General features: G+C 41.2%; 2 protein-coding genes across 3 annotated transcripts in view; one reads left to right on the forward strand and one right to left on the reverse strand.

Moving 5' to 3' along the window:
* The window catches only part of cad (carbamoyl-phosphate synthetase 2, aspartate transcarbamylase, and dihydroorotase), a 425,149-nt gene that overhangs the window by 235,734 nt on the left and 170,156 nt on the right, over positions 1–19,259 (forward strand). The gene's annotated exons all lie outside the window — the stretch shown is intronic.
* The window catches only part of gtf3c2 (general transcription factor IIIC, polypeptide 2, beta), a 29,466-nt gene that overhangs the window by 2,465 nt on the left and 7,742 nt on the right, over positions 1–19,259 (reverse strand). Inside the window, exons 4-18 of the mRNA XM_078290062.1 lie at positions 18,980–19,071; positions 18,163–18,359; positions 16,223–16,317; positions 15,687–15,764; positions 15,032–15,133; positions 14,627–14,854; positions 14,313–14,424; positions 13,966–14,083; positions 7,204–7,235; positions 6,757–6,886; positions 6,442–6,586; positions 3,807–3,971; positions 3,020–3,107; positions 2,073–2,201; positions 1,078–1,332 (exon numbers count right to left, since the gene is read on the reverse strand). Of these exons, the coding sequence (XP_078146188.1) occupies positions 1,078–1,332; positions 2,073–2,201; positions 3,020–3,107; positions 3,807–3,971; positions 6,442–6,586; positions 6,757–6,886; positions 7,204–7,235; positions 13,966–14,083; positions 14,313–14,424; positions 14,627–14,854; positions 15,032–15,133; positions 15,687–15,764; positions 16,223–16,317; positions 18,163–18,359; positions 18,980–19,071 (1,966 nt within the window). The remainder of the gene's footprint in view (positions 1–1,077; positions 1,333–2,072; positions 2,202–3,019; positions 3,108–3,806; positions 3,972–6,441; positions 6,587–6,756; positions 6,887–7,203; positions 7,236–13,965; positions 14,084–14,312; positions 14,425–14,626; positions 14,855–15,031; positions 15,134–15,686; positions 15,765–16,222; positions 16,318–18,162; positions 18,360–18,979; positions 19,072–19,259) is intronic.

Here is a 19,259-nt window from a genome sequence, read left to right on the forward strand (position 1 = left end):
TTTTCGTCTCACTTACACACATTCATTCTACATCCGCACTTTAATTGTTTGATTATTGAATTGTAAGTCACTCTGTACAACACACACACACACACACACACACACACACACACACACACACAGATCAGAGGGGAGATGGGCGGCTGGGTAATAGTCACGCTTGGTGGCCTGTGACTTGTACAGAGACACTAGCCTAGTGTTGCTCCCTCTCTCTCTGTGTATGTGTTGTATATAGAGCAGTGACAGGGTCAGTGAACTAGAAAGCAGAGTAGCAGATGGAGAGAGGGAGAGCGAGAGAGAGAGAGCGAGAGAGAGAGAGAGAGAGAGAGAGAGAGAGAGAGAGGGTGTGGAGAACCTAATGATGGGTGCAACACTTAATCAAGTTCTCAGCTCAGGAACTGAACCGTCACAAAGGATCCTGAGCCAGTATCGCACCAGTATCGCCTCCAAGTATTTTTTACTTGTCTTTTTTTTTTTTTTTAAGAATGCATTTATTGGGATTTTAATTTGAATTCACAAAATTGTATAGAAAAAAAACATCTTTTTTGTACAATTAGTACTTTTGTATTTTTATGAAAAGTATGATGTATGGAATTAAGGCGAAAGGAAATGGAAAAGTTTTCTCAAAAATTACACTCGCTTAAAGCAGAAATTCTTTTTGTCACAATAAATAATAAAATGATGCAATAAACAGCATCAGAAACGCATTTTTGGAATAAACAATGATGTAGCGATGCTTGTAAAATATCTGTCCACCACTGTCGTTTTGTATGACCATTAGTTGGTACATTACAATATCATACGTGTTGTTTCTAACATGTAAGTCTCCATTGTGGTTGTGTGACTATTAGTTGCTATTAGAATATTGCCAAGTGCGTTTTTGTGAAGAATAAAATTGCAACGTATAGAATTTTTTGGCATGAAAATTTTGAGAATTGCCACAAAACTCAGCTATCAGCCTCTTCAGTCCAAAAATATTAGTATCAGCCTTCAAAAATCCATATCGGTCGAACCCTAATGGTAACGCAACGAATATGCCTTTTATTTTTGGCGACATTTCTTATTTTGTCTACCTACCATATCGTTGTCGCTATAGTGGAGGTAGTATTTCTTCACAGCCTCTCTGTATGTCTGGGATGGCTGAGGGAGGCCTTCGTCCTCTTGTCCCCTTCCTGACTCTCCTTCTCTTCCATCGTCATTCTCCTTCTCCCCTTCGGCTCCAGCATCCGTTCTTTCCGTCTCTCCTCCTGCCTCCTCAGATCCTTCCATCTCTTGGTTTTCCTCTTCGGTGGGTTCTGCGTCGAAAGGCACCATGTCTGTGAAGTAAATCGGCTGAAGACACGGGAAGGAAGTTGTTAGGGGCCGTTAGCCAGCGTTCGGATCCTATGAACAATTTTTTGCATCTGCAACTTAAACTTCTCTGGAACCTTCTTTTTTCCATCTAGCATTTACTATTATAATCATTATGTTTGGCCGGTAAATTAAAAGACGTCCAGGTACTAGGCTTGGGCCGATATTTGATATGATTGAATATCGCGATTTTGTGAATATCTAATTTTGGCAGGACAGTATCGCAATACTAAATTTCGTCCAAGCCTACCAGGTACGTTTTCAGTATTTCCAATATTTAACATTGTCAAGCAAACTGAAAGTGTGTTAGTCAATTACAACAACCATAATTCATTACACCAATGGTACTGGTCAAACTTTGAGTGGTGCCATGTCTAAATAGCTGTAAAAAATGAAAGAAACATAGCCTACACCACATGTTGAGATGGAAATTATTATTATTATTATTATTATATTATTATTATATTACTATTAGCTGTATGTTTGTATTCACTTCACAAACGTAACAATAATAACATGGGAGTATAAAAGTTAGCTAATGTTGCAGTAGGAAGTTAGCTTGCCTCATTAGCTTATATGTAATAGAGAAACAGACCTACGTATCTCAATAAAAAATGTCTCAGCTGAATAGAAGTTAATTGCCCATCAGGAAACAATGGTCAAATAATTCTTGAAATGCAATGAAACAGAAGAGAAGAGAAAAAACAGAATAGGAAACTTACAAAGCGCCTCTCTATCGTCCGTTTGAAGAACTGTAGATTGTTGTTTATCCTAGGCATCACGGCAAATATCACCTCGCCAAGGGTGTCTGATGTCACCAGGCCGTTCAGCCAATCAGTGAAAGACATGGACTGCAATGACACACAAACAGAACAATCAGCATTGAGACATTAGCTACAACTAGACTGCTCTTTCTCTCTTGAATTATACCGCCCTCTCCGGAATTCAACTACATTTCACACGAGTCAGTTCTCTATTATTTATCACGAATTACACTGTAACGTGTTAAAAGATTTTACAAGAAATCTTGTATGTATAACATGGAAATTAGGTGACAAAAAGTAAGTCCAAGAGTTTCACTGGAGAAAACTTCTCAATCTTAGACTTAGAAGGTTGCTACAGATTTCTGCAAGTTGAATTTAAGACTTTTCAAAGACCTTTTTAATGCCACTTAGAATGAAAAATAAGACCAATTTCATCCTCAAAATTTGCCTGGAGATTAAAAACAAGTGCACCAAAAAAGCAACATTTTCAAAACCTCATTTCACTCAAATGAACCATTTTCAAGACGTTTTAAGGTCTTGAATTCAATTTAAAACATTTTATGATGTTTTAGTACCAGCAGACACCCTGTTAATCAATGTTGGTCAAATGAGCCATAAATGTGTGAGCGATCTCACTTACGTTACAATACTTAAAGAATTTTCATATTTTCCTTTTTCCAACACTGTGCTCACTTTCATTTTCCCAAATTAGCTCTCATATGTATGTATGTATCTGAATGTTTTTGTAATTTCTCACTAATGTCATACTGCATATATTTCATTTTTTTATTACATTTATTATTTATTTATTACATTTATTATACATATTTTTCCTTGTGCTCCAAGGCCTGCTAAAGTAAAATCATTAACTGAAGGACCTAAGACTATAATGGAGTAACACTCACCCACATAGTGCCGATCCTGGGAACCACGAAGATCGAGCGCATGTTATGGTAGCCCAGGTCATAGTAATGGACTCCATGTAAACCATGCCTAAATAGACAGAATGGCATCATATGGAATTAAACATGGCAGGAGGAAAGGACTGAAAGAAGGAAGGAAGGAGGTATGAAAGGAAGGAAAGAAAGAACAGAGACAGAAAGAAAGAAGAAACATGTAGCATTCCCACTGAGCGCTTCCATGACCTAAAAATGTTCTTCCTTCCTGGTTTGTTAATGTTGTTTTTCAGTCTGGTTTCCACTCCAGCTGGACTGACTGTATGAAACTAAAATTCCCTGATATTCCCTGACTTACCCAGACAATTTATCCGACTACATTGCTTTCTCCATCTGGAATATACCTCTCAAAATTGAAGGATATTCCAGGAATCCCATGACCAGTGGGAACCCTGAATGTGGCTTACCCAGAGTACTTTACAGTACCATGGACACATACATTTTTTGCATGCTGACCCCAGTGGGAATCAAACCCCTAACCCTGGCAATGTTACTGTTGAGCTGTATAAGTCCACAAAACCACAAAGGAAAGCAACACAGACAGAAAGAAAAACAAAACAAAGAACTCACTCTCACCACTATCATCTCCCCACCTACAGTGTAGACAGTTCTACAATTCAACAGTAAGTCAACAACAACTAAAACCTTCCCATATGGGTCCTTGGGATTAATTCCAATCAAACAGTGGTCGGTAGTCTAATGAGGGTCTATGACATGGAAATGATTGAGATCTTACGTTGCAAAGGCGTTCTCCTGGGACAGGAAGAGGCCAGAAGCATTTAAAGGCCAACAGACCTCGGTGGTCAGATGCCGTTTCTGAACGGTGATCGGCTCATAGATCCTCTTCAGATCCCAAGTCTTCACCATGCGGTCGTCTCCCGCTGTCGCCAACAGATTCTTGCTGGATAGAAAGAGAGGGTTGCATTTGAAAAAGCTTTGACGAGACAGCAAGGCAGCAGTCAACGTGTCGTCCCCCATTGGGTGATTAGTAACAAGTTATACAAATGTGAAAAAGGTGAAGATTCAGTCTGTTATGGAAAATTGAATTCACATGGTGGCTATATTTGATGGTCATACTTCCCATACTACTGGTGGGAAACACCAGATTTTCCAATGGTGGAAAATCCAGTATGGCGTACATTGATGGTTCAGGAGACAAATCTATAGAGCAGCTAGATATGTGAACTAAATTCACACTTGCAGTGTGGGATATATGACTGGTTTTTACAATTTTTAATTCTGACCTGTGCTTGTAGTGCCACCCTTGGGCCAATCAGTGTACTTGGAATGCAGTGGTAATGAAATGCTACTAAACAGTGGTGAGATGCATCATTCCGCCAAGCTTCATCAAAATCTGAATACTGGTGTCTGGCGTATTGAGTGTGTCGAATGGAAAAACGGGTAAATGTTGTCCAAAGTGGAGGATAGATGTGGAAGGCGAGGAGGAGAAAAGATGACAAACTGTCCAGGTAAAAGAGAAAAAAAAAGAGACAAAGAAGAGGAACAGAAAGAGAGGCAGAGTCTCTATCTCTTCCTTCATGGTTGTGTAATTAAAAGGCAGTGATCCGGATAAGATGCATGTCCTCTAGCCTTTCTCTGCTGCCAAGACAGTATCTCTCGCGAATGAACCTGTTACACACACACACACACACACACCTGTCTTAAAGCTTTGTCTACACCGTTCATGTTTTCTGCATCTCTCCCTTTCTCTCAATCCCCATTTCCCCAAAAATACTACCTGCATGCTTCCATTTCTCTCTCGATTAGATTAAAATTACACTTTAGCTGTATCGATGCGCTGCAGTGCCTCACGCTGAAGACAAACTGACTGGCAAGTAGATGGTGTGTGGAGACTTGGGCGACCAATATAGGTTTTTGAAGGCCGATACCAATATGATTGGATTGAAGTTGCCAACAATGGATATTTTGTGCCAATATTCAATATCTTTAAATTTGACCATTCCGATGTCAAAAAATGTTATGCTTTCATCCCATTTTACAGTGTGAAGCATAAGCAGACTCCATGATAAAGTGTTGGGGGTGGAAGGACATGGCTGCTCCTCCTCTGTAGGGTTAGGGTTAGCATGTAATGAGTTCAGTCTGGACCTGCAGAGCTGCCACAGAGATGAACGATGCTGCAGTCATCTTAATGGCAACGTTAATTAACCAGGGAAATGACTATACACTATATGGGCCGCAGGTCTGGGATATGAATACAAATCTCCATCTTTAAACAAATACCTGAGAGCAGCCCGTATTTTGTGCTGATGTTCGAAATACAAATTTGACTATTTTCATGCCCAAGAAATTCCAACGTTTTACATTTTATTCAGTGTTTCCCCCAGAATTGTATTCTTGCCAGGGTGGAAAAGCCTCTGAAACAACATGTAGATATCATGGGACACTAAAACTCTCCATTGAAACCCAGACTAATGATATTGTTTTAGGTTTAGCAGCTCCTTAAGGCAGGGTGAGGCAGGTTTCACTGCAGATTTTACAGACTGACACTACTGAAGCCAAGGAGAAAAAAAGATGAACCTCCATCATATCAGACAAGAAAAAGCCAATATTGGCATGATATATTAGTCTAACCCTTGTGCTGACTTGCACTGCGTATCAGCGCTATCAGTGAATCCCAGCAGCAGACTTGGGCGATGTGAATGACCCCTCCCCATCTTCCTCCTCCTCTAAACATAGATCAGCTGGGTAATGGAGCACAGAAAACTAATTAAGAGAGAGTTAGAGGGATGCAATGATCACTATATGAGTGTGTAAAGTATCTGTAAGGATCAGACAATATATAGGGCTTTGGCCTTTTCTTAAAACACCATGCAGACTCAGACGAGTTTAGCGACGCTGCAGCCAGAAGGTGAGAGGGAGTTGGCTGGCAGTGAGATAAGCAAGGCCACCTGCTCTGAATGCTGATAGCAGGAGGGGGGAGATGGCTGCATGTCCGGCCTTGTAGCCTACATTCTGAATTAGTGCTGTAATACATTAGAACAAGGGCTTTTCAGCAAGATTTAAGCACAACTTTCTGCGCTCACAATTTATGGTCCTGCTTTGGATTAGCTGTGAGAACCTGGCCTGCCTACATCATTGACTGTGAATACAACTCCTGATCTAAAGTGGACAGAGAAGGAGTTGGAAAATCCTGCAGTCTACACAATTCACATCATGTGGGAACAACCGTCGGCAGGACTTGATGGTTGGAGACGACTTGAAAGTATTCTTGGGTTCAGACCCTTTTGAAGCAGTTGAAAAGCCATGTTTTTTGTAGACTTTGGTTGCTCCTGATCAGCCTTTTCACACTTCACACATGTGACATGAATGCAGCACAAGCACACAGGTGGCATCAGGGTGAAGGTGGCTACCTAGAGGCGGGACAGAAGGCCAGGGCCCGGACAGCATTGTCGTGGGCCAGGAAACATCGGTAGGGCAGCAGGGCCAGCGAGCGGTCCGTGTCCCGCACGCGCAACAGCGAAGACTTAGTGGACAGATCCCATAGACCTACTACGCCTACAAAGAGAGGGAGAGACAGAACAAACGTGCAGAAAGAGACAGATGCAAATTAAGGAACATTCTAAATGCATACAGAGGAACACAAAGGGACATACACCACTCATCTGTTTGTTCATTCCAAAAATGAGCCAATCAATCGACCATCCAACCACCAAATCAGTTCTTACCATCATAGAATCCAATAGCCATTATGTTGTGTGGCTTGTCAGGCAACCAATCCATCGACAGGACTTGTCCACTCTTTTCCTTGTGAGGGGCTTTGAAGGAACCCAGCTTCAGTGTTATCACTCCTTCAGCCTGGAGAGAACAGGAATGAGGAACAAACTCATTTCACCACAACCACAATGGAAAGAGCTCTTTGAGAGTTTTACAGCATACAAAGCGTATATATATATTTTTTAAAACAGCAGTAGGTTTTTTCTGGCATTAAAAGAGACCAGTCAGAATATGTATACACCATCATATTCCCTTACACATTATTGGGCAAATGTAAATGTAGCCAGTGATGAGAATCATGCTTGACATACACCCACAAATATATAGAATGCATGAAGAAAATAAAATGAGACAAAACGAGGAAGACATATAGACACACAGTCTATATATGAGCCTACCTGGTATATGTGCAGTGGCTGGCCGGCTTCTCCTGTTGAGAGAAACATGAATCAGATTGATTAACGACAAGATGATTACAACTCAGCAAAAGAACATATAATTGCGAAGTAAAGCAAATTGCTGAACACACACACTCACACGAAGACAGATATCAGTCTAGAAAAAGAGTTTGTTCAGACCCAAGTAGCTGTCAATAGGATGGATTGGGGTGGATCTGTGAGTCATCCTGATTTTATAGCGATGTAGGAGAAAAGAGAGCGAACAGACAGTGGAATTTGTCAACTGGGTGTTGTGGTGAGAGGGCAGCCATGTTGACTGACTAGATGGATGCAGAGCTAGGCGATTTAACGGTCTGCCTTCAGTTTTTCAGCTGCTGGCAGACAGACAGAGATAGGTAGAGAACAGGGCTGGCTGAAGGAAAACATGAAACTTCACCGCAATTTTTGTTTTTCCGATGCAGGATCAATTCTGCAAATCCTGATACTTGTAACCCCTGTTGTTTTTCATAGAGGAGCAGATTTCATTTGTCACTTTTATAGAGACTCGTTTAGGGGACACTGTAGTGATCGGAAGTATGGACGTCCCATTGGGCCAAACTACTGTTCAAAAGTAATGCTGAGTGCCATTTAAACCAGCGCCAGCTAATCTCAAGGCAGATATATGGCCTTCAGTTTCGGATTCAAAACCAAAAATCAGCGACATGAACATGACATAACAATTACGTCATCTGTAAGATTTTCCACTTGGTATTGAATTACTATGGTAGCCTGCCTAGATAGCAGTTGGATGTTAAATCTGACAGGCCTGATGTAATAAATAAAAGTTCAATGACAACAAAGTCTGACTGTATAGAATTATGTTTATTTCTCACCCACAAATCTTTCTAGCAATGGCTTGCTAGAATGTAGACAACAATTTAAACATTTTTCTACCCCATGATACGTATTGTCACGTTTGTATTGCGATAGGCTATTGAATTTCGATATATCGTCCCATCCCTATGTGTAAAGTATTGAATCATTAGGTATAGTATTGTGACACACTGTATCGAAATCGAATTGTATGGCGAGATCCTTGACAACACCCAGCCATAGCGGAGAAGGACACACAGTAAAACAGGGAGTCAGGCAGACTGAGATACACGCTTAAAGCTAGTCACCGCATAAAAAATGATTGCAATGTCAAGCGCCACATTGGAAATAAGTCTATTAATTCACTGTGCCTGCTTTGACAATGTGAAGATACATTGTTTATAATAGTTGCAAAAAACAACAAAAAAAGGTATATGGCAGTTCCTCATCTTTAGTTTTATGTCTGCACGCTTTGATGTCCACCTCCAGTTTAGATTACTGCCTGTCCAGATCAATACAGTATTAATAGCCATCTAAAGCTGTCCTCCCCCTGTCCCCTTCACTCTTCCACTCCCTCCATCAACCCAGCTCTGCCTCGGAAACACACACTCTTGTATTTCCATACTTATGAGCCTTATGAACCCAAATCCAAGTCCTAATCATAAACTAAACTTAACTTTAAACCTTACCCTAACACAATTCTCATCTTAAAATGGGAATGCCAACCATTTTCATAGTAAAATATGTCTTTCTCTATCCTTCACGGAGTACAGGCAAAAAGTTTGACTTGGTTCTAGAGACAGAATTGCCAGGCCCAAGTGGGTCAGGTACACCGCAATGTCAATGGAAGTTTGGATCTAAGACCTGAACCTGGCGAATTGAAAGCCTTAACCCTTACCCTAACCTAAACCTAATCCCAATTCTAATCTTAATCCTAAACGCAAAACCTTTAGTCTAACCCTTGAGGACCAGCCAAAATGTCCTCATGACGCAGGTCTAAAACTCAAACTGGCTCTCACAAGGGTAGAAGTACAACACACATACACACACACAGGCTCTCTAACCCAGCCTCCCCGTGACCCCGCCCCCTGTACCCCGCGTTTGCCAAATCCCAAGTAAGTCCTTGATGATTGACAGGCCGGAAGGCCAGGGGGTGTCAGCTACTAGGCCTAAAATTCATGGCTTCCAACACTAACAACTGGCTTGGCGATGCATCTTCTTTGTCATTTCAATTATAGATCCTTGTCTGATGAGAGAACTGTGCTGTAAATTATGTGCGTTCACCGCGCTGCCTCAGATTCTCCCTTTTGTCTTTCCCCCCCCCTTCGCTTCTAACACCCCCTCCCCCACCCCCCCATTCTGCTGCTTTAACAACCTCCTTTTCTCGTTCACTTACTCATTCGTTCTTGTGGACGGACGGACAAAAGCCATTTATAATTATCTGTCACAAACAGTCCTCGGCTGGCGGACGGATACCAAGATAGACACACACTCCGGTTAACCCTGTCCAAACCGATTCCGCCTTCAACCCTTTCACCTGATACCCAATCACAAAGAAGGTATTTCCAAGCAGTGGCAATGTTAGACAGCTAATCTGCATTTAATTAGTAGCCATGATGTCAAGACTGAAAAAACTAAACGGTGGAATTCTATGGTCGTTTTTCACTTGGTTAAACGTACGTACTACCTTCGTCCCTCCCCTCTCTACCTAGGGCCCGTTCACAATAAATTTTCCCATATGCCCTTGAAGAACATTCGAGCTGATGGAAGGTTTTTTTTTCCCTGGCAGGCTCAACTGCTCCAGGGTAGTGGACCAAAGCTAGGTGTGTGGGCAGATTCTGTCTGTTTGCAGTCGCTTTGGCTAAAGCTCTCTTCAACGCTAGACAAGGATGGATGCAGTATGATTGATTACATAATGATTGTAGAATTGCTCAATACTAGACTGGTCGTCTATGGGAAGACCTTAACCTGAACTGATTATGATTATTAATATTATTATCCTGGATTTCAATGGAGAGTTTTAGTGTCCCATGGCCTAAATACTGGTTCAGAGGTGATTCCACCCTGACAAGAATTAAATTGAACCTAAGAATTTATATTTTTATTACACATGGTGTTGTTACACTTCCACAATTTGAAGTGAGTGATCCTAGAAAAAAAAATCCCATGTCCTACTTACGTAATTACCACTAGGAGACTGACATGCTGTTTTTCCCAGTCAGCATCTCGTATTTATGGTAAATTCTAAATGACATTAATGCAACATTAGTGTACCAAGGTCTAAATGCTGTTTCAGATGTGTTGCCAACCTGCCAAGAAAAGTTTGCGTGAAACCTGAACACTTGTAATTTTGTTTTAAATTATCGACATAAAAATCTTCAAATGTAAAGATATTGAATATCGGCACAAAACATCAGCAGCTTCATTCAAAAATATGAATATTATATTGTACTTCAGAAACTCATATCGGTCAGACCCTAAGCAAAAGAATGGGAGCTGACCAGTTTGGTTATCAGTGAACTAGAACCTACAATGTAGAGCTCTCTCTGCCAGAAACACTACTATGTGTAGTTAGGAGTAGATTTCTTCAAATGTGAGTGCACTGTAACCTTTCTGTCCAATAACTATGAGCAATGGTTGGAGGTGGGGGGCTGATGGAATGCCTACTAGGAAACTGGATCCAATGACCCATGGACACAAAATAAAATGGGAACCAGAGGCCATGAAGAGATGGAGAAAAGAAAAGAAAAAACATTTGAAATGTCAGGCTTCGTATATGCACACTGTAGCACTGGGAATTTTTCCTAATTGGAAAACCAAGCCAAGTATACTATGGTTAACCCTAATGGCAAAGATTTTCAACCCACTAAACAACACAAGTGCTGATGCTGTGAAATTAAAACAAATAGAGGACTGGGAGCAGTATGCAGAAAAATAACCATTATGTTATATCAAATAGCTGCAGCAAGGGAATCAAAATCAAACTGTGAAATTGCTACAAGGCCACCCGGGTGAAGTGGAAACACATTTCCAAACTAGAGAAATCAGACCTGAATAGGCACAATAAATCATATTTGTAGATATACCAAATATATATTCTAATAACACAGTGTCAAAAGTTAGAATTTTGAACACAGTTAAATTTTGAAGAAGTTCTGTCACATATTAATTATTGAACTTTTCACAAGTTTAAACAAATTATTTTCTGAGAGCTAATCATTCAAGAGGTTCTTATGATATATTCTTATTGAATTGCATTCTTTAGGTTCTTTACTCGCATTCTTTACTCAACTGCCTGGACAGCTCAAAGTCATTTTGCTGCCTTTGCTCTTGTCTATATGGTTATGCTGCTTGGCAGGCTGTGCTCATTACTTAGCATTGTTCAGGCTGTTTGGAAGCTAGCTGCTAGTGCTGGGCTGCATCGAAGGCTCAATACGTTGGTTTGTTACCGCCATAGTTGGATATTTATCAGTGGTAGTGTAGACTACTGTAGTATGCTAACGTGCTAAAAATCTTTTTCCAGAAATCGTGTAATTGACACATTTTTATACATTTAGCTTCCCAGCAAGCTATTTAAGCATTCAGTGGTTCAGTATGAGTATGGCAAATTCTAATTCATGCTAGGTAATGGGTTCTACTTTCCAAGCTGCCAAATATTAGTAGAGCGCTAATCGAACTCTGTACCGACAAAAGTCTTGTTGGGACATGAGATAAACTTTGAGCTAATTTTTCTCAGTTTCATTACTCCCTCAGTTATTGCTCTTTGGGTTTATATGGCAGCATAGACACCCAGCATTACCACACTATAGAAACACAGCCAGGTCCTAAACCTTCAGGACAAACCCATGACTGAGACAGGGAAGAGAGCCACTATCAGAACTATGAGTCAGCTCCTCTATAACGGTGCCCTTACATCCCAGAGGAAACTTAAATGTGTGTGTGATTTTACCAGCCCTTATCAGTGTGTGCTAAATAGTTATGATTGATAAACAGGGCTGATATTGGCCAGTCAATGCTGTCGGTAAAATAATTTAATTAGTATGGCTTTCAATGGAGAGTTTTAGTGTGCCATGATACTCTAAATGCTGTTTCAGAGGCTTTTCTACCCCAGTACAATTCTGTGAGAAACCCTGGATACTAATTTTTGCCTTTTTTTTGGCATGACAATGGTCAAATTTAAAGATACTGAATATCGGCTATCAGCAGCGTCAATCCAAATATATCGATATCGGCCTTCAAAAAACAATATCGGTCAAACCCTCATGCTACAATGTGCTACAGAGAAGATATGTATGAGATAAGATATATGTGATAGTGAAAAGGTTGTGTGTATGTAACATACTTCAAGTGTGTGTGTGTTTGTGTTTATTTCCCAAGTGTGTGCTATAATGAAATGGCTTGCTACGGCCCTAGACCGGCATAATGGTTAATCAGATTAGCCTGTACTGCTGGGCAGAGAGAGAGACAGATACACATACACACACACACACTTACACACATTAGCAGACATAACCAGGTTTCTGTGTATGATGGATGTGGCAGATAAGCTTGCCATTAATCTCATTCATACAGTCTTTTATCAGCGCAGCCCCAGAGGCTGGTGACGCTGTCATCTGAATAGACTGGACCACAGGCTCCACCATCCATAATGTTAGCATATACACACACACACACTCCTGGAGAGCATAGCTGCGTGTATGTGTGTGTGGTTTAAATCCATTTAAAGGGATGGTTAACTACTGTCATTTTTAAAGCCGCATGAAACGGTTTGATAAAGTGAAGGTCCCCAGGCGCTAAATACATGCACACAAACACACACACACACACAGAGTCACAACTTATGAGTCACAACTACAGTTTGACCAATATATGGAGCCATATATGGAGCTGATTTTGTCCTTTTATTAAAAAAGGGATCTGGTCCAGTCTGTGTCGTCCACCTCTGATATGATGGATACGATGCAGTTTAACTGATTCCATATTTATCGTAGATTTGATCAACACTACACTGGTTGTCTATGGGAAGCCCTTAACCTGAACTGATTCTAATGAGACATTAAAATATAAAGATATTGAATATCGGCACAAAAATATCGGTAAGACAGGGTGGGATGTGTACGACTCCACAGTCTGGCGCTTCATTTGTGTGACGCTGCCGTGACCCAACAAAAAACACTAACACGCTGCTTCATAATTGCAGCTAGAGGAGAGAAGTCCTGACTACAGACTACAATAGAGCCGAGGGATCCAATGCACTGACTTCAGGCTTTAGAAAGGCAACACCGCCCTCTGCTGAAAGAAAGGATAAACTGCAACCTCTGGGCTGTGATTTAATTTCTATTCAACTTCTACTCATCCACCTGACCCAGGTAGCGTCTCAAAGTAGAAGTAGTTCAGTGAAAAATACAAGATGTAGACTAGGGTTAGACCGCTATATAGGGATGATACTGTCCTTCTATCACAAATCAGATCAGGTCCAGTCAGTGTGGTCCACCTCTGATATGATGGATATGATGCAGTTTGATTGATTACACGTTTATTGTAGAATTGATCAATACTACACTGCTTGTCAATGGGAAGCCCCGAAACCTGAACTAATTATTCAGCATCATTAATATTATCCTGGATTTCAATGGAGAGTTTTACTGTTCCGTGATTTAAGTACTGTGCCAGAGACTTCTCTACACAGTAAAGAATGAAATTCTGGGTTAAACACTGAACACTTGGAATTTTTTAGCATAGGTCATAGGTCGCCCTAGGTCATATTAAATGTGTTACCTTGGTACTATTACCGTAAACAAATGAGACCATGGTGGACATGATCTCACACAAGTGGTATTGTTTGACTTTACAGCCACCTGACGCTCTTAGGGTGCGTACGATTTCTACTCCCAGACTGCTTCTACTTACCGGACTTAGGGAGCCTCTTGCTGGTGTGCAGAGCATCGGGGTGGGGCAGGCTGTAAATGGTGACAACGCCGGTGGAGGTAGCTGCTGCCAGAAGACCCAGTCTGGGCAGGAAAGGAGCCTGGTAGAGGTAAGGATAAGGAAATAAAACCGGGTCTAAAAGTAGTTGCAAATAATTATTCATGTTTGCTTTAACCTCTTTAGCGAATCAGATGGGTGGGGTCTGCCACTTCAGGGCAATGAAAATGAACAAATTTAAAGATTTTAATATCAACAGCTTCAGGCTAAAACTATTGGTATAGGCCTTCAAAAACTCATATCAGTGGAGGCCTAGCTTGTATGTGCCCTACCTTTCTGCTGCAGTTGGGTAGCTCCCACGCTCCTGCAGGACACCACTTGAGGTGCCAGATGAAGCCTTTGTCCTGGGCCAAGCCATAGGTCAGGGCTGGCTGGGACTCCGGTCTGCAGACAGGGGTGGACGGAAGACATGGCGCAGGAAATAACAGAGGAAAAAGGAATGGTGAGAGTAGAAGCGCGAGGGCATTTTCCGTGCACAACCATGTGAATAAACAGTCCAAAGCTACGAGAAAAGTTCTTGAGAACTCCCTTAAAGTCAGACCAGTGATGTGATGCGATGACCCTAGTGTGCACACTTCATCCCCACCTGTTGCCGTATTCCAGCTTGCCCAGGTCCCACAGCTGAATGAGTCCGGACCCGGTGTACTTCTCGTTGGCAAAGTGCTGGTCATCCATCCCGCGATGGCAGGCCAGAGCTACGTACTGGGTCGCCGTGGCACCGTCGGGCGTCGGACACCACTCCATGGCCCAGACCGGCCCGCCTGCATACAGTGACATGTCCCAGCGCTCCGGGTGGGAAGCCACTGCCTCAAATCTGGTCAGTTTCATTAAAACAAGGGCTTTAAAAAATGTGAACAAGCGACTTTCCAAATCTAACGCTAACCTGATTAAACACCAAATCTTATATATTTTTAAGCATTTAGCTGACACTTTCATCCAGAGCGGCTTACAATGAGCAAGTAGGATGGGGTTTATGGATGATCATCCTAACCTGTTGAGTCTTTGCAGAGGCGTCTCATCCTTGCTGAGGCCTTCTCTGGAGACTTTGAAAGCAGCCGACTGCAGCTCCTGAGGCAGGTACTTCTCCAAATCACTGAGGAACAGATAAGACATACAAACTTTTTTTATTATGAACTTGAATAGAAGCTTTGCAGTTGTGTCAGAAATCTCCCAGCAACGTCTGGCTCCACCATGGAGGTCCACTGGAGAATTAGCTTAACACAAATAATGCCTAAATATATAATAAGGCAAGAAAAAGAGGTACTTGAAAAAGATTGTTGTGATGTGGCTGTAGATCCATTCAGTAAAGTTATAAGTAAAAGTAAATAGGTTACTGTGACACAGTAAACTGTCTTGTCTTTGTCCCTAGTCTCTACTCCAAAACACTCTGAGTTGTAGCTTGAGAAGAGTCAGCTCAGTTAACCTGATGTTTCAGTGTCAGCATTTCCCAGTGGATTCCAGAGGGTGAGCTGAGATATTTCAATCTAAAACTCACAACAGCAGTTAGCTGACAGCAGCTTGGCCTTTCTAGTTTTAAAATACAGTATACCTCCCACTTTGTTTTGATTGTTTTTCAAGCCCCCTGAATACAGAGAACACTGAATAAGCATTTACTAAATATGACTGATATATTAAATTGGAATTACCTGTGTGGTACATGGTACCATTTGTTGACGGAGGGAACCCATTCTGGGAACACCCAGCTGCTGCAGTGCTCTTCCCGGCTGGAAACACACACAACATTATAATGTGTCACAAACAACCATATATACAGTATATACACAGTCATAAACACTGCCAGCGGCAGAAAAAACCAACCCACAGCTTCATTCTGATTGATATATGGGGCCAATATTCTCAGTTTATTAAAGATGGAATCTGGTCCAGTTAGTATTGTCCACCTCTGGTATATGGTGAATGTGAATCAGTTTGATTGATTACATATTTATTGAAGAATTGTTCAATACTACACTGGTTGTCTATGGGAAGCCCTTGGGGTAATACACTGGAATAAGGCCATTGTCTCATTGTAGTACCTAATGGGTCAGTTTTCTCACATATCAATTCAACTCCAGTATCCAAACAATAGCTATAACAAACATTCCCATGTAGCTAGAATGTAGCCAAAATGGCTGCCATTAATTGAAGTAAACTGAGTGCAGCACTGAGTGCAGCTACTTACAATTTCTTGTTCGTCTCAGTGGATTCCCAGGCAGGTTTCATGATGTTGTTGGAGAGCCCATTGGGGGCTTTGCCCCACTGTTTCATCTGACCTTGCTGCAGGACAAGAAAGAATAAGAGAATGAGTTTTAGGTCTAGTATAATTTTTCCCCATTCCTTGCAGTTCCTCTCCTCGCTCACTTTTCAGTTACTCTAAAGCTGGGGTAGGCAATTTATTTTAGAACAATTTTGGTAATATTTGTTGAAATTCTTTTTACATCCTGACAGCTACCAATAAATCAAATGCAAAAATCCGGTGTCTGTGGCTGTCCCAGGCCCTGTAATCAGCCACTCCGAAATCTCAGGGCGCCTGAATCTTAATCAATCAGGACGGCTCTCTGCAAGGAGGCGTCCCTACTGCCTGTCAACCACACGTGCACAGTCTAGTCCTGCCTGCCCTGCAAACTGCAGAAAGAAAATAAATATTTCCACATAACAGATGACAAGAAACTGCCATAATCCAAACTGAATACTGGGACTGGAATAAACTTGTTGTTATTTTCCCCACTGCACAAGACCTGTTCATCAGGAAGGAGCCACATTCAGGTCAGTGAGTCGGATTTGCAACTGTGGTAGCTAATGTGTGTGACAAAAACATATTTTGCTTTGCCAGTGAATGTTTGTTACAACTAGACTGAGCTCGCAGGACTGTGTTTTGCATAAAAAGTGGAATTTATCACGTTTGGCCAATGCTAAGGACCCGGCGCTTTCTCTCTCCATACAGAGTGAACCTAGCTCGACCAATGTCCGTATCACATTGCGTGTTTCTAACCACAATGACTAATCTATGATGACAAAAATTATTTTCGTTGGCGAATGTTTTAGCTACAACTAGACTGAACTAGCAGAACTGTGTTTTGCATAAAATATTTGGAATTTATTAAGTTTGCCCGTCTCATGCACACCTGAGCCTTGTTTGGAGGGAGGGAGAGAGCAGAGAGGGAGGAGGTTTTTTTTTTGTTGTTGTGTACTACTTGTGTACTTGTTCATTTCTCTAAAGGTGCCTACCCCACCTTCAACTCTACAATGATCTTAAAGGATAAGGCCGGTGTTTTTCAATGCATTGCTTACCGTCAACAAATCCTATGAAAATAACAAAATCAACAATGCGTTTGCTCTACTCCCGTTACTTTCTGACTTCCCAAGTACCGTTTTTAGCCTTCAACCCGAAAGTCATTGGCTCCAATTGTAAGCTAAAAGCCTTGAAATACAGCTCACAAAGACATAGTTTCAATTTTAGAAATCAATTTTAAAACTGTTACCACGAAAAGTCAGGCTGTTGTAGTTATTACCAAATCAAATTCAAATGGGAACAAATTCTTCATTACGCCGGGGACTATTTTCGGTACTACGGAACTACTTTCCTGAGATCGCAAACGTGTTTACAGTCGGCTTATTAAGTTGTTTGAGGAAAAAGTCAGCTGGCCCGGTGCATCGCGATGATGAAATATGTTGACCAGAGCAACGGCATGGCTCTTTGACGTGTTTTTAATTGTTTTTTTAATACAATGGAGTTCTATGGCTGCTGGGACATGGCTTTATTGGGCACCGGCTACATGGACGAGATTTGCTGGCAAAACAAAATCATTGCTGATTTTGTTATTTTTATAGGATTTGTTGACGGTAAGCAATGCATTAAAAAACACCAGCCTTATCCTTTAACGCTGTCTTAAATGTCAACCTGGCCTCACAAACCCAGAGAAGGATAAAAAAAATAGAACCCAGGAAAATATTCACTTTCCTTTGAAACTTTGAGGTGAAAAAGGTGGGGTGGGGGCGCTGTACCAGAGGTTTATGCAAGAAACTGATAAACACTGATATAAATCGATAAAGGTCATAGATTACTCAATGCCCCTGTCTCTCTAGTGCCTCATGGTGATGGGAAAGGAGAAGAGTACTAACAATGTTCTTGTTGAGGCGTAAAGCTGCTGGAGTTTTCCCAGCTGGCTCGAAGTCGGACTCGCAATCAGAGCCCTGTGCCTCTTCCTCTTCCATCTCCTCGCCCTCCTCTTCTTCAACATCTGGTACAAAGTCCTCATCTTCTGCAGTGTCATCGGTGTCAAAGTCAGGGCGCTTCCTCTTCTGGCCTCTACCTCCTGCTGAAAATACACAATCATTTATATCGGAGTATATGGAGATACTGAAACAAGATTCTACTGTAACAGCTGGTTTCCAACACATTTTCCATTTTAAAATTCAATACTTTTTCCTTAATTTATTTTACTTAATTAAATCATTGCAGGATTTGCAGACTTTGTTCAGTGTTAAATATTACATAAGCCGATCATGAATGAATAATATCACTGTCATTTATGTGATTGTCATCTAGGCATTATTCTTCGCAACACGTATCATAATCTGTGAAATGATGGTGTGTAAGCATAAGATGTGTAGCCATATGCTGAACAACAATATTTTTCCATACTTTTATGCCAAGTGCCGAATCTAATTTTACATACTTTTTCAGACTTATGAGTCACACTGAAATGAAAAATGTCTTTTTTTTTTCCTTTTTAGCTCATTGTGACCATCATACCATAGGCTACATCTATTTGCCAATTTCTGACCAAAAAAATGATAAAAATGTTTTTTTCTTGTACTTTTATATCAAATCTCATTACTTTTACTTCCTGGAAAACTGAAAATCTTAGTGGTGACTGTCTTTCTTTAATATCCTGTTTCAACGGGAAATACATCACATGCTGGATTTCTACAGTACCTTTGCCGCCCTTGGGGCCTGGTTGGGATCCCAACTCGTCATTGGAATGGTCAAACACTTCTTTTGACAAGGAGTGGAGGTACTTCAGTGCCCTGGAAAAATTGTTAGAACATTGTTAGAACATATTTGATACTGAATGACTTGGGTGTTCTTTCAGTGCACAAGTGTGCGTGAACAACACTTGTAGTTCTGAATAAGAATTCATCGTAGAAGTCTGACGTGAACTTGGCTGCTGTATGTTAGGCAGCTCTCTCTGGCCTCTCCTCATCTCTCATTGGTG

Source organism: Centroberyx gerrardi, chromosome 18, assembly GCF_048128805.1.
Source record: "Centroberyx gerrardi isolate f3 chromosome 18, fCenGer3.hap1.cur.20231027, whole genome shotgun sequence".
Taxonomy (NCBI): Eukaryota; Metazoa; Chordata; class Actinopteri; order Beryciformes; family Berycidae; genus Centroberyx; species Centroberyx gerrardi.